This window comes from Gorilla gorilla, chromosome 9, assembly GCF_029281585.2.
Source record: "Gorilla gorilla gorilla isolate KB3781 chromosome 9, NHGRI_mGorGor1-v2.1_pri, whole genome shotgun sequence".
Classification (NCBI taxonomy): domain Eukaryota; kingdom Metazoa; phylum Chordata; class Mammalia; order Primates; family Hominidae; genus Gorilla; species Gorilla gorilla.
In genome coordinates this window covers 80,884,892-80,897,254 of record NC_073233.2, presented here as the reverse complement: position 1 = coordinate 80,897,254, position 12,363 = coordinate 80,884,892, and the positions used below count along the sequence as shown (strand labels likewise).

The 12,363-nt window shown below is 38.5% G+C and overlaps 1 protein-coding gene across 3 annotated transcripts in view; it reads left to right on the top strand.

The window, feature by feature from the left end:
• FCHSD2 (FCH and double SH3 domains 2) overlaps positions 1-12,363 on the top strand; it is a 306,616-nt gene that overhangs the window by 134,803 nt on the left and 159,450 nt on the right. For all 3 annotated transcript variants that reach the window (XM_019037195.4, XM_019037196.4, XM_055356755.1), the window contains one exon: positions 7,508-7,652. In XM_019037195.4, the coding sequence (XP_018892740.1) occupies positions 7,508-7,652 (145 nt within the window). The remainder of the gene's footprint in view (positions 1-7,507; positions 7,653-12,363) is intronic.

Sequence of the window (12,363 nt, the reverse complement as noted above, 5' to 3'; positions counted from 1 at the left end):
TAATAATATATTTTTATTAACTTTTCAACTTGGGAAACAAAAGGCTGCCTCTAATTTTACCTTCTTTGTAGATCTCTTCATATCTGAAATGTTAAGTAGCTGCTTGTTTGCATGTGATTTCTTTCACAATTCCATCTGCTATAATGACACAAACTATATCTTTATATCTTTGTAAAACAGGCCTACTGTCACTCCCCTGCTTGAAAATCTTCTATTGTTTTTCCTTGCCGATGGGATAAATTTAAATTTATTTTCATGATATTCAAAACCATGAAGAAACCTGGCACCAAATTATCTCTCTACTTACCTCTGGCCATTTCTGCTTTCATCCTTGGTTTTCCAACCTTTGGGCACCTCAGTTGCAGTTGTGTTTCAGTTCTTATCAACACCTCCACTGGACTGAAAGCAGTCTTTTTCCCTGTCTTTATTTCTGTTACCCAGGCTTAGGATGTTCTCCCTTTCTACTACCAATAACAACCATGTATGAACATTTATTAAAGCACCATTCTTCTTGTTACTAGTTACTATATAAATTATTCTTAGGTTATGAACTTAATCACATTTTCTTTTCTTTGTTTTGAGACAGTCTTGATCTGTCGCCCAGGCTGGAGTGCAGTGGTACAGTCTTGGCCCACTGCAACGTCTGCCTCCTGGGTTCAAGCAATTCTTGTGCCTCAGCCTCCTGAGTAGCTGGGATTACAGGTGTGCACCACCATGCCCTGCTAATTTTTGTATTTTTAGTAGAGATGGGGTTTTACTATGTTGGCCAGGCTGGTCGCAAACTCCTGGCCTCAAGTGATCTGCCTGCCTCAGCCTCTCAAAGTGCTACAGGCGTGAGGCACTGCAGCCAGCCCTTAATCACATTGTCCTGAGTTGTCTTGAGATGTGATGCCAGTAGAAAGGTGTATTTCTAAGCCTAGGGAAGACCTATGGTTTTGTTTGTTATATCTTAAACACTTTTTACTTTGAGATAATTGTAGCTACACATAGTCGTCAGAAATAATAAATACAAAGAGTGCTCTTACATTCCCCACCCAGTTCTCCCAGTGGTAATATCTTGCATAACTGTAGTACAATATCACAACCAAGAAATTGATACTGATACAGTCATCCAACTTAATTCAGAATTCATTAGTTTTATACACATTCATTTGTGTGTATGTGTGTGCATATTGAGTTCTGTGCCGTTTTACCACATTTGTAGCTTTGTGTGACCTCTTCCACACTTAAGATCTTGTTAAGAATTTAACAGTTAAGAATTTCTTGATTTCTTTCTTTTCTTTTCCTTTCCTTTTTTCCCCCCTTTTTTCTTTCTTCTTTCCTTTCTTCCAAAACAGGGTCTCACTTTTGCACCCAAGCTGGAGTGAAGTGGCTCACTGTAGCCTCAAACTCTTGGATCCAAGTGATCCTTCCACATCACCTCCTGCATAGCCACCACTACCACCATGCTTGGCTAATTTTAAAATTTTTTTTGTAGAGATGAGGTTTTGTTATATTGCCCAGGCTGATCTCAAACTCCTGGCCTCAAGCAATCCTTCTGCCTCAGCCTCCCAAAATGCTGGGATTACATGCGTGAGCCACTGTGCCCAGCCTTGATTTATTTCTTAACGAGAAATTTCTTCTGGTAAAGTTTTCTAGGTTTTCCTAGATATCTTATATGATATTCATAAAAGAAATCGTTCACAGCTTGAACTTAGGTGGTATATGGATGAATGGTTTTGTATTTTACTAGTTATAACCTAATTATTATGGCAAGTATTTTTCAGTTAGAATAGTGATATAAAATCGTAAGATACATATATTTTAGTTTAAAAGGTTAGTCCTTTTAACAAAAATGATAAGTAAATAATGGTACAGAAGATAGGAGACAAAAATAGTAGATGATGTGTACAAAGGACTTAGGATACATAAGTCTTGGTATAAACTATATCAGAATGAGGAGGCCCTTTTTAATGTTCAGCATTGTTACTGAGACTAAGAACAATCTTGTGTCAGCAAAAGACAGAGGTTTGGGAGCCAGACACATTTGGTTTCAAATCTAGGCTCCATCATTCCTTCCTCTCCTCCTCCAGTAAATATGTATTGAGTGCCTGCTATGCCATACCCTGCGCCGAACATACAACAGTGAATGAAACAGAGCTTCTGCTGCATGGAGCCTACATTCTAATGAGGGAAGACAAACAGTAAACAAGTGAATAATTAAACATATATGCCAATTGGCCGTAAGAGCAGTAAGCATAGTAGGGAGAATACAGAGGGCCAAGAAGTGATTGCACAGCAATTGCTGTAATGTGCAGAGCACAGGTGTTGGGGGACAAGGCAGAAGCAGAGAGGGCAGTTAGGAGACTGTTGCAGTAATCTAGGCATAAGGTGAGGGTGGCTCAAAGCGGGGTAGTCACAGTGGAGGAGACTGGCAGTAATTAAATTCCATGGTATTTTTTAAGTCTAGCAAACAGGATTTCTTGATGGAGCAGATATGATAGACAAATGAGGAATCAATGATGATTCCAGGGCTTTGGGTTTGAGCCAACTACTAGAAGGTTTGAGTTGCTGTCAGTGAGATGGAATAGATAGATTGCCAGAACAGATTTTAGGGAAATCAAGAATTTAGTTTTGTACATGTTAGGTGTAAAGGTTGGATATCCAAGTTGGATATGTTGAACAGGCAGTTAGGGTTTAGGGAAGGTGTCTGGGCAGGAATTAAAAATTCAGGAATTGGGCTGAGAGTAGTGGTTCATGTATGTAATCCCAGAACTTTAGGAGGCTAAGGCAGGAGGATGGCTCAAAGCCAGGAGTTCAAGATGCAGATTAAGCAACAAAGTGAGATACCATTTCTATTTAAAAAAAAGAAAAAGCCACATGCAGTGGCTCATGCCTGTAGGCCCAGTTACTTGGGAGGCTGAGGCGGGAGGACCACTTGAGTCCAGGGGTTCAAGGCTGTAGTAAGCTGTGATCATGCCATGCACTCCAGCCTGAGCAACAGAACAAGACCCTGCTTCTTTAAAAAAAAAAAAAAAAAATTTAGGAATAGTCAGGATATTGATACCCTTTAAAGCCATGAGACCGGATGGCTTTAAAACCATCTGTAGAATGAGATCATCTAAAGAGTGAATGTAGGCCTGGTGCAGTGGCTCACACCTGAAATTCTAGCACTTTGGAGGCTGAGGTAGGAGGATTGCTTGAGCCCAGGCGTTTGAGGCTACAGTCAGCTATGACTGTGCCACTGCACTACCACCTGAGTGGCAGAGCAAGACCTTATCTCAAAAAAGAAATAATAAAAATAAAATAAAAATTTAAAAACAATTTTCAACAGAGTGAATGTAGTTAGAGAAGAGAAGAAGCCTGGGGTCTGACTTGAGGGCACTCCAGTATTTATGGGACAGTGAGATGAAGCGGAACCGGCAAAGGAGACTAAAGAATGGCTGGTGAGGTGGGAGTAGACCAAGGGAGAGTGATGTCCTGGAAGCCAAGTGAAGAAAACATTTCAAGAAGGATAAACTAGGTCAGTGTTGCTGATAGGTCGAGTAATAGAATCAAGACTTGAACTATTTGGACTAGCCATAGGAAGATCTTTGATGACTTTGGCAAGCAATTTCAGAAGAGTGGTAGACACTAAAGTCTGATTTGGATAGAATTGAGAGACCCAGATGAGAGAAAGTAGAAACAGTAATTTTAGACAATTCTTTCAAGGAGTTTTTCTATAAAAGAGAGCAGACATTAGGGTGGCAGCTGGTGAGAAATGGAGGTTTGATGGAGATATTTCAAATGGAGATATTATAGCATGTTTGCTCACAAGAATGCTCCAGTAGAGAGGGAAAAACTGACATTGTAGATTTTTGAATTGATATTCTTGAGTGAGAGGTTGTGTAACATAGTGTAAATGTGAGGAGTTGGCCTTCAGAGCACAGGTAGTTCGTGCAAGTAATAGGAGGATTGGCACAATGTATGGGTGCAGAGACAAGGAGTTTGGCAGATGTGGTGGGAACACGTGGACATTGCCTTCTGATAGTGCCACTGTTGGCTGAAAGTGTGGTCGTATTAGAGGTTTGAGAAGAGAGAAGTTGGGAAATAATTGTGTAGAATGGTGGGTGAAGAATGGATTAAGGAAATGTAGTACCCTTGCTGGGTAGCACTAAGGGGTTACTAGCATTTATTTGACATCAATTTAAAATGCGACCAGGCAACGTAATTATCTTTTTCTCCAGCCACATTCTGCCATATACTTTGATATGATGTAAACAGTTTTAGATTTAACCAAGGTAGGAGCTTGTAGGTTATAAAGGTGGAAAGAGAAAGAGGCAAGGGTAGTAAGCGCATACATAAGGGAGTGATTATAAGGATAGACCATGAAACCTAAGCTGGGTAATGAACTGAAAAGGGAGATTATGAGAGGGGCAAGAGACAATGGAAAGGGGGTAGGACCAAATGGATTGTGGGTTCTTATAGGATTGAGTAACTGTTAGAGTCAGAATTCTAAAGGGTTTGAGTAGAATCAGGAGGTGTTAGTCAGAAATCAGAAGATTGAACTTGGGATGGGAGCAAAGCAGTAGTTATTAGTAATGGCAGAATCTAGGTTATGACCATGGAGGTGCTATTTCCTGGTGAGTAGCCTTAGAAAAATTTCACAACCTTTCTGAGCCTCAATTTTCTCCTCTGTAAAATGGGAATAATACCTATCTTACAGAATTACGATGAGGATTAAATGATATGATAAATGTAAAATACATAACGTAGTACTTACCATGTGATATGTAGAATGGCAAAGTACCGTATATGCTTGATACTTTTTTTTTTTTTTTTTTGGAGATGGAGTCTTACTCTGTTGCCCAGGCCGGAGTGCAGTGGCACTATCTCGGCTCACTGCAACCTCCACCTTCCAGTTCAAGCGAGTCTCCTGCCTCAGTCTCCTGAGTAGCTGGTGGGGTTACAGGTGCCAGCCACAACACCTGGCTAATTTTTGTATTTTCAGTAGAGACGGGATTTCACCGTGTTGGCCAGGCTGGTCACGAACTCCTGACCTCAGGCAGTCTGCCCACCTTGGCCTCCCAGAGTGCTGGGATTACAGGCTTGATCCACAACGCTGGCTGATACTTTTCTTATCCTTCACAATTGCTTCATATGAAACCTGGTGAAATAAAATTTTTTTAAAAATCACTCTATGACCTATGATTATTTTTCCTTAATTGGAATGAAAAACACCACTACCATTGGGAGTACCACTATTATGTTAACAAGAAGTGCTTCTATTTCTATTACAATTCTGCTGCTGTTACTATGTATTCATTTAAAAGAATCTGTGTATCATGAATTTTCATATCATTTGCATTTAATTTTTAAAATAGCCCTGTGAGGTAAGTGGTGCAGGTATTTTTGTTATTTCTCCATTTGCCAGTTGAGGAAATGAAAGTATAGTGAAGTGTGCTACTTATGATTATTTTGTTAAAACTAGAACTTGAACTTAGGTCTTCTGACTGGTGACTGAATTCTGTGGTTTTCATGGTATATCAGTGTTCAGGATATGTTTCCCTGCTATAAATCTGCTAAACTCTAAAGGTCTCTTTTTAAACTATCTTTTTAATGAAAGGATTTGTCTTTTTATTGTACAGTCTTCATAGTTAATACATTCATCCATTCATTTATTTACTCCTTCAACACATATTATTGTAACCATTCTTTATTTGCTAGGTCCTTGCAATAGCAAGACATACACCCCTGCCTTCATGGAGCTTTCACTATAGTGAGAGGGACAGATGTTAATAAACAATTACATTAAAATATTTATAATTAAAAGAAAAGTGCTGGAACCAAGAACAACTAACAAATAATAACTTGATTGAGTTTGGGGGTTGGCTTGGTGGTGATGGTGAAAGACTTCCCAAAGGAAGTTACATTTAAACTGAGACTGGAAGGGCAAACAGCTATTAACTAGGAGAAGGGATAAAGAGAAGAGGGTGTTACACTGAGAGAAGAACATGGATGAAGGGTATCTCCCTTCCTCTCTTTCTTCCTATCACAATTCATAATGGTTCTTTTTCATTTTTTTTATTATTTTAAAATGTATTTTAAGTATAAATTAATAGTTACAAATCATAGTACTGAATTTTTCTCTCAGTACATTCTTCAAGAAAATCAATTGTTGGGACTGCTTAGGAGGGAGAGCCTGTGGTGAGTTTACATTGCAAGTTCCATTGGTTGTCATGCAGTGAGGCCATGGAGGGCGTTCATTTTGCTGCTCTTAACTTCATCAGTGCTTTTATGCTGACAGTTTTTGCTGGTGCAACACATTGAATCTTTCCAAAGGAATAGTGATACACCTCTGCCTAAATAATGACTATTTCCATCTAAACTGATTCATCTGGTATATTACATGAACTAATTTGTAAGACTCCATGGTTGAAAACCATAGTTTATCAAGTTTTTTCCTTTACTTCTAACTAAGATAGGGACCCAGGCAATTTTTCTTTTTCTTGCTTCTACACTGTCATCTGTTGACCACAGTGAGCATTCTGTATAGCATTTAGTCCCACATGTTGCTGCGGTTGAAAATCGATATGGATTTCCCACAAAAGGGAAATCTCAGGAGATGAATATTATAATCTATCAGAATTTCACTTTAAGGACTCATTTTAAAAAATAAAGCACTACCATTGTTATAAATTATCGATTGTGTTTATAAATAGTGTAGGAGCATGCTAGAATTGGCTAAGGCATTTAGCAAGTAGGAAAGAAGGTTGAAGAGGAAGTTGGCTAGAAAAAGCAAAGGATTAATAATTCTTTGACTTGACTGAGATTGCTGAGCACATTTATCAAGCAAAGGTGATGGCACTTGCTTGGAATGAATCCAAAGCACAGTGTGATGCTAAGCATTGTTGTAACAGGGAGACAGATGTAGAGCAACACTATTATAGATTTCTTTTGTCAGACAAAATAGACTTTGCAAGCACATCAACAGTTGTTCATGATATATTTTTCCAGCCGCGTCAGTTTATATAAGAATAAAATGATGTCGTTGAAAGACAATGTACTATATATACAGGTACCCAATCTTCGTCTTGTATCTCAGTAGTGCCACCTTCTTCTTATACGACCTAAAGTGATACTCTAAAATCTCTCTGGGCCTCAGTTACCTTATTACTAAAATTAGGAAAATAACTTAATGAAGTAATAAAACTTGATATTCATAATTATGGCCCTGTGACAGCAAAAGACTTGGAGAGTCGGAAATATTCACTAATTTTTATAGTGTTAGCTTTGTAATTCTTGTAGCACTTTACTCCATTATTAAGAATAACTAATGAATCAGAACTCCCTATTGCTGAGCTATAAGAAGAATAGAGTATATGCCATGTTGCTTGTTATGTGTGCTGACATATTGCCTATAAGCCATTATAAATACATTAAAGAAGACATTCATTTATTCTGTCAGTGCTGCCCTGTGAGCAAAAGATTAGCCAACTTTTTCTTCCTGTTCCCTGCCTAATGCTTTTCTATCCCTCTTTGAATTTAGGAGCATGTATCCCGTTTGGAAATCTTTTCTCGAGGGAACAATGCAGGTAGCCCAGTCTCGGATGAATATATGTGAAAACTATAAAAACTTCATTTCTGAGCCTGCAAGGACAGTGAGAAGCTTAAAAGAACAGCAACTAAAAAGGGTATTGTTTTTATTTCTGTTCTTATATGCATTTTAATATCTCAGTGCTACATTTATAATCTGCAAGATTATGCTAAATTTTATTTAAAACTATATGGTCCCATATGTTTCTGGTTGACATTTTACTAGGATTTTCTGATTTCAACATGTTCTCATTAAGTACTATGTTTTATTAACTGCTAAAAATGAATGTAATTCAAATCCATGGACGTTCAAAAAGCTCAGTAAATACTTTTTAGAAATACCACTTTTCGGCATAATTCAAGTACATAGATCTACTTAGTTGCACAATATCGGTATAGTTTAATGTATATTAGAATAGTTACAAGGTTATTAATCCCACTAGTTCTTGAAAAAAGTTTACATTAATTTGTCTTACTTTCAACTTGACCCATTTTGTATAATAATTTAAAGGAAATTGACACATTTTGACTAAACAAAAAACTTACTTTAAAAAACCTGATGGACTCTAAACTTTAATTATATGGGTTACACATGAGTAAATGTTTTCAAATGGATGTATTTTATTACACAGAAATAAAAAATTCATAGGGAAATGGCATTGCTTAATGTGACTTTTTAGAAAAGTTGGCTGTTGAAAATAGGTGATTGAATTGCGTTCTTTTGGAAATAGAGTTACAAAAATTGAGATTATCATTATACCTAATAAGTAATTAAAATTTTCTTGTGGAAGTATTAATACTTTAGAAAATATTAAAGTAAAAGAAAGAAAATATTAAAGTAATTATTTAGGGAAATAATATTTTAGAAGCCATCCAGTGTTTTGATTCTAATTGTCATTTGGATTTTCAGAACATTTTTACAAACACCTTTCCCACCAAAAACCCCCCAATTTTCCGTTTGCCAAAGATGATTCTAGTAGCATGAAGTCAATATGTTAGATGTATATGTGTCTTTTTGTAAAATGTTAATTTCTTTAGAGCACTCACCTAATATTAGTCAGTTAAACATATTTGTATAAGAATGCCTGTGTTTTATCTTTGCCAAAAAATATCTCTTTCAAAACAAACATAGTGAGTAACCTATGTGATCACTGGTCAGTGATTTTGAGTTGGAAGAAAGTGTGTGTGTGTGTATGTGTGTGTGTGTGTGTCTGATTGTGCAGAAAGAGGGTGTAAGGTAGGGTCAGAGAATTAATACTAGTATAACTTCCCAACCAGGAGGAAATACTGCATTTCAGATTTCCAGTGCATTCATCAGATCTAATTGAATTACTGCCACCTTACTCAATATCAGAATATTTAGAGAGTTTAACTACCTCTGGTGCTTTTCTCTTCCATTGATGAAGTAATCTCAGACTTGAATTGAACTGACATTCCTGGGCAAAGAATGTTTGATAAGGCCGGGTGTGGTGGCTCACACCTGTAATCCCAGCACTTTGGATGGCCAAGCCGGGTGGATCACCTGAGGTCAGGAATTCAAGACCAGCCTGACCAATATGGTGAAACCCCATCTCTACTAAAAATACAAAAATTAGCCGGGTGTGGTGGCGTGCACCTGTAGTTCCAGCTACTCGGGAGGCTGAGACAGGAGAATTGCTTGAACCCGGGAGGTGGAGATTGCAGTGAGCTGAGATCGTGCCACTGCCCTCCAGCCTGGGTGACAGAGTGAAACTCTATCTCAAAAAAAAAAAAAAAAAAAAAAAAAAAAGAATCTTTGGTAAGATTCAACAAATGCTCATGTCTGTGAATTAACTTGTTTTATATTATTGCTGATGATCTATGTTACATCTAAGCAATTGTTAAATATTCAGTACATATTGGGTATACCTGTCAGGACTCTGAGATAGCAAATAACAGAAACCTCCTTCAAACTGCTTTAAGCCAAGAAGGGAATGTATCTGCTTGTATAACTGAAAATTGCAGGACTTCAAGCATGGGTGGATCTAGGGGTTCAAATGATGGTATTAGAATTCAGACTTTCTTTCCATCCATTAGCTCTGCTTTTCTGAATGGCTTCACTCACTAACAACTCTCTCCACATGGTGACCCCCAATGTGCCAGATTTATAAATCTTAAAGGTAGCAATCCCAGATTTTTCATTTTCCCAAATGACCAGAGTTGTTTTGCATAGCAGCTGCATCATTTGGCATTCCCACCAACAGTGCACAAGGGCTCCAGTTTCTCTACAGCCTTGCCAACATCTGTTATCCTTTTAAAAAATAATAGCCTCCTAACAGGTGTGAAGTAATTAATATTTTATTGTGGCTTTGATCTGTATTTCACTGATGGTTGGTGATATTAAGCAATCTAATATTTTTTATTATCAATTTTTTCCTCCACTATTAGCTTCTTTTTAAATCCTATATTCTTTTAGTAATTACCTTAGAGATTATAATATGCCTCCCTAACTTATTACATTACCTTGAATCATTAATCTTACTATTCCCCAATTCTTGTTCCAAATTAACTTTTTTTTTGAGACAGAGTCTCCCTCTGTCACCCAGGCTGGAGTGCAGTGGCATGATCTCGCTCACAGCAGCCTCTGCCTCTTGGGCTCAGGCGATCCTCCCACCCCAGTCTCCTGAGTGGCTGGGATTACAGGCGTGTGCCACCACGCCTGGCTAATTTTATTGTATTTTTAGTAGAGACAGGGTTTCACCATGTTGGCCAGGCTGGTCCTGAACTCCTGACCTCAAGTGATCTGCCTGCCTCAGCCTCCAAAAGTGCGGGGATTACAGGCATGAGCCACCTCGCCTGGTCCAAATTAACTTACTACAATCTACCTTGAATTAGTATTTTACTACCTCATGAACAATATAAAAATCTTCTAGCAAGATAATTCCATTTAACTCCCATTTATGACTTTTTGGCTGTTAGACCTTTTGACTCTGTTCATGTCTTTTCTACTTTTTCAGCATTTTGTTTTCCACCCTTTTTTCTCTGTGTACTTCAATCTGAATATTTAACAAGTTTATTAATAGACTGTTCTACTATTTTGAATCTGCTTTAAAAACTCATCTTTTGGGGACGGGAGTGGTGGTTCACACCTGTAATTTCAGCACTTTGGGAGGCCGAGGTGGAAAGATCATTTCAGTCCAAGATCAGCCTGGCCAACATGGTGAAATCCCGTCTCTACAAAAAATGTAAAAATTAGCCAGGTGTGGTGGTTCATGCCTGCAGTCCCAGCTACTTGGGAGGTTGAGGCAGGAGGATCACTTGAGCCCAGGAGGTAGAGATTGCAGGAAGTCGAGATCGTGCCACTGCACTCCAGCCTGGATGACAGAGGCAGACCCTTTCTCAAAAACAAAACAAAAAAACCCTCATATTTTGGAATCTTAGTGTACTTTTCAGTTCCAGGATTTTTATTTGACTTTTAAATACTGCATTCCATGTTTCTGGTACAGTTCTCCATGTTTTTCCTTTATCCTCTTAAACATGTTACTACTGATCTCTATTATATAATTTCACTATCTGAATTACTGTAGGTCTCTTTTAACTGCCTGTGGTTTTTCTTGATTTTTGGTTATTTGGGTCTTCTGTTTGATTATGACTCACAATATTGGACATTGTGTTTAAAAACTGTAGAGGCTCTGGGAAGATGTTATTTCCAAAGAGGGTTAAGCTTTCTTCTGGCAGGTGGATAGAATGCTATTAGATCACCTTGATTCTGTTAGGATCTCTGGTTTTAGGCTTTTTAGGGCTATTCCGTTTCACTTACTCCTAGAGTTTTAACTGAAAATATAGGGTGCTTACCAAGACCCTTCTAATTTGACAAGACTTGAACTCTAACCTTTGTCTTCTCAACGTCATGTAGCTGCTCTGATGCTCTGATCTCTGCTCACTCTTTGGCCTCTCGGCTACAGTTCTCTACTGGATTTCTTGGCATTTTACCCAACACCTGCTTTTTAGAAGTCATCTGTTAACCCAAGGGGAAATTGCATACAGATTTCTGGACTTGCTTTTCTGCAGTACCCCTCTTTCTAGACCCTTACCTCTCAAGTTCCTGTTCTTTTGGCATCCCTAAACTCCAACCTCTGGCCGGGCGCGGTGGCTCACGCCTGTAATCCCAGCACTTTGGGAGGCCCAGGCGGGCGGATCACGAGGTCAGGAGATCGAGACCATCCTGGCTAACACGGTGAAACCCCGTCTCTACTAAAAATACAAAAAATTAGCTGGGCGAGGTGGCGGGCGCCTGTAGTCCCAGCTGCGCGGGAGGCTGAGGCAGGAGAATGGCGTGAACCCCCGGGGGCGGAGCCTACAGTGAGCCGAGATCGAGCCACTGCACTCCAGCCTGGGCGACAGCGAGACTCCGTCTCAAAAAAAAAAATAAAATAAAATAAAAAAAAAACACAAAAAAAACCTCCAACCTCTGTCTCCCCAGTCTCGTAAAAATGCCACTTTCTGTTTCTGTCCTATTTCTTTATACCATGATTCAACAAATGCCCTGAGGAAAAACATCAAGTTGAATTTAAGACTTACCTTGGTGTATTCCTCTTTTCCCGGGTGTCTTAGTCCTTTAAGTCCAGTGTGTGGTGGTGTTCTTTAATGCTGGCAGTTTTTTAAAAATGTATTTTGTTCAACTTTTACACTTTCCAGTCTAGAGAAAGGTAGTCTGATCCAAGTTGTTCTGTCATGATCAGAACCAATCTGACTTAAAATTTTTCCTCTACAACATTTTAAAGTTCATGTTCTTTTAAAGATTTTCTCTAATTTGACTATTTTCTTTTATAATGCTTGGAAGATAAACAC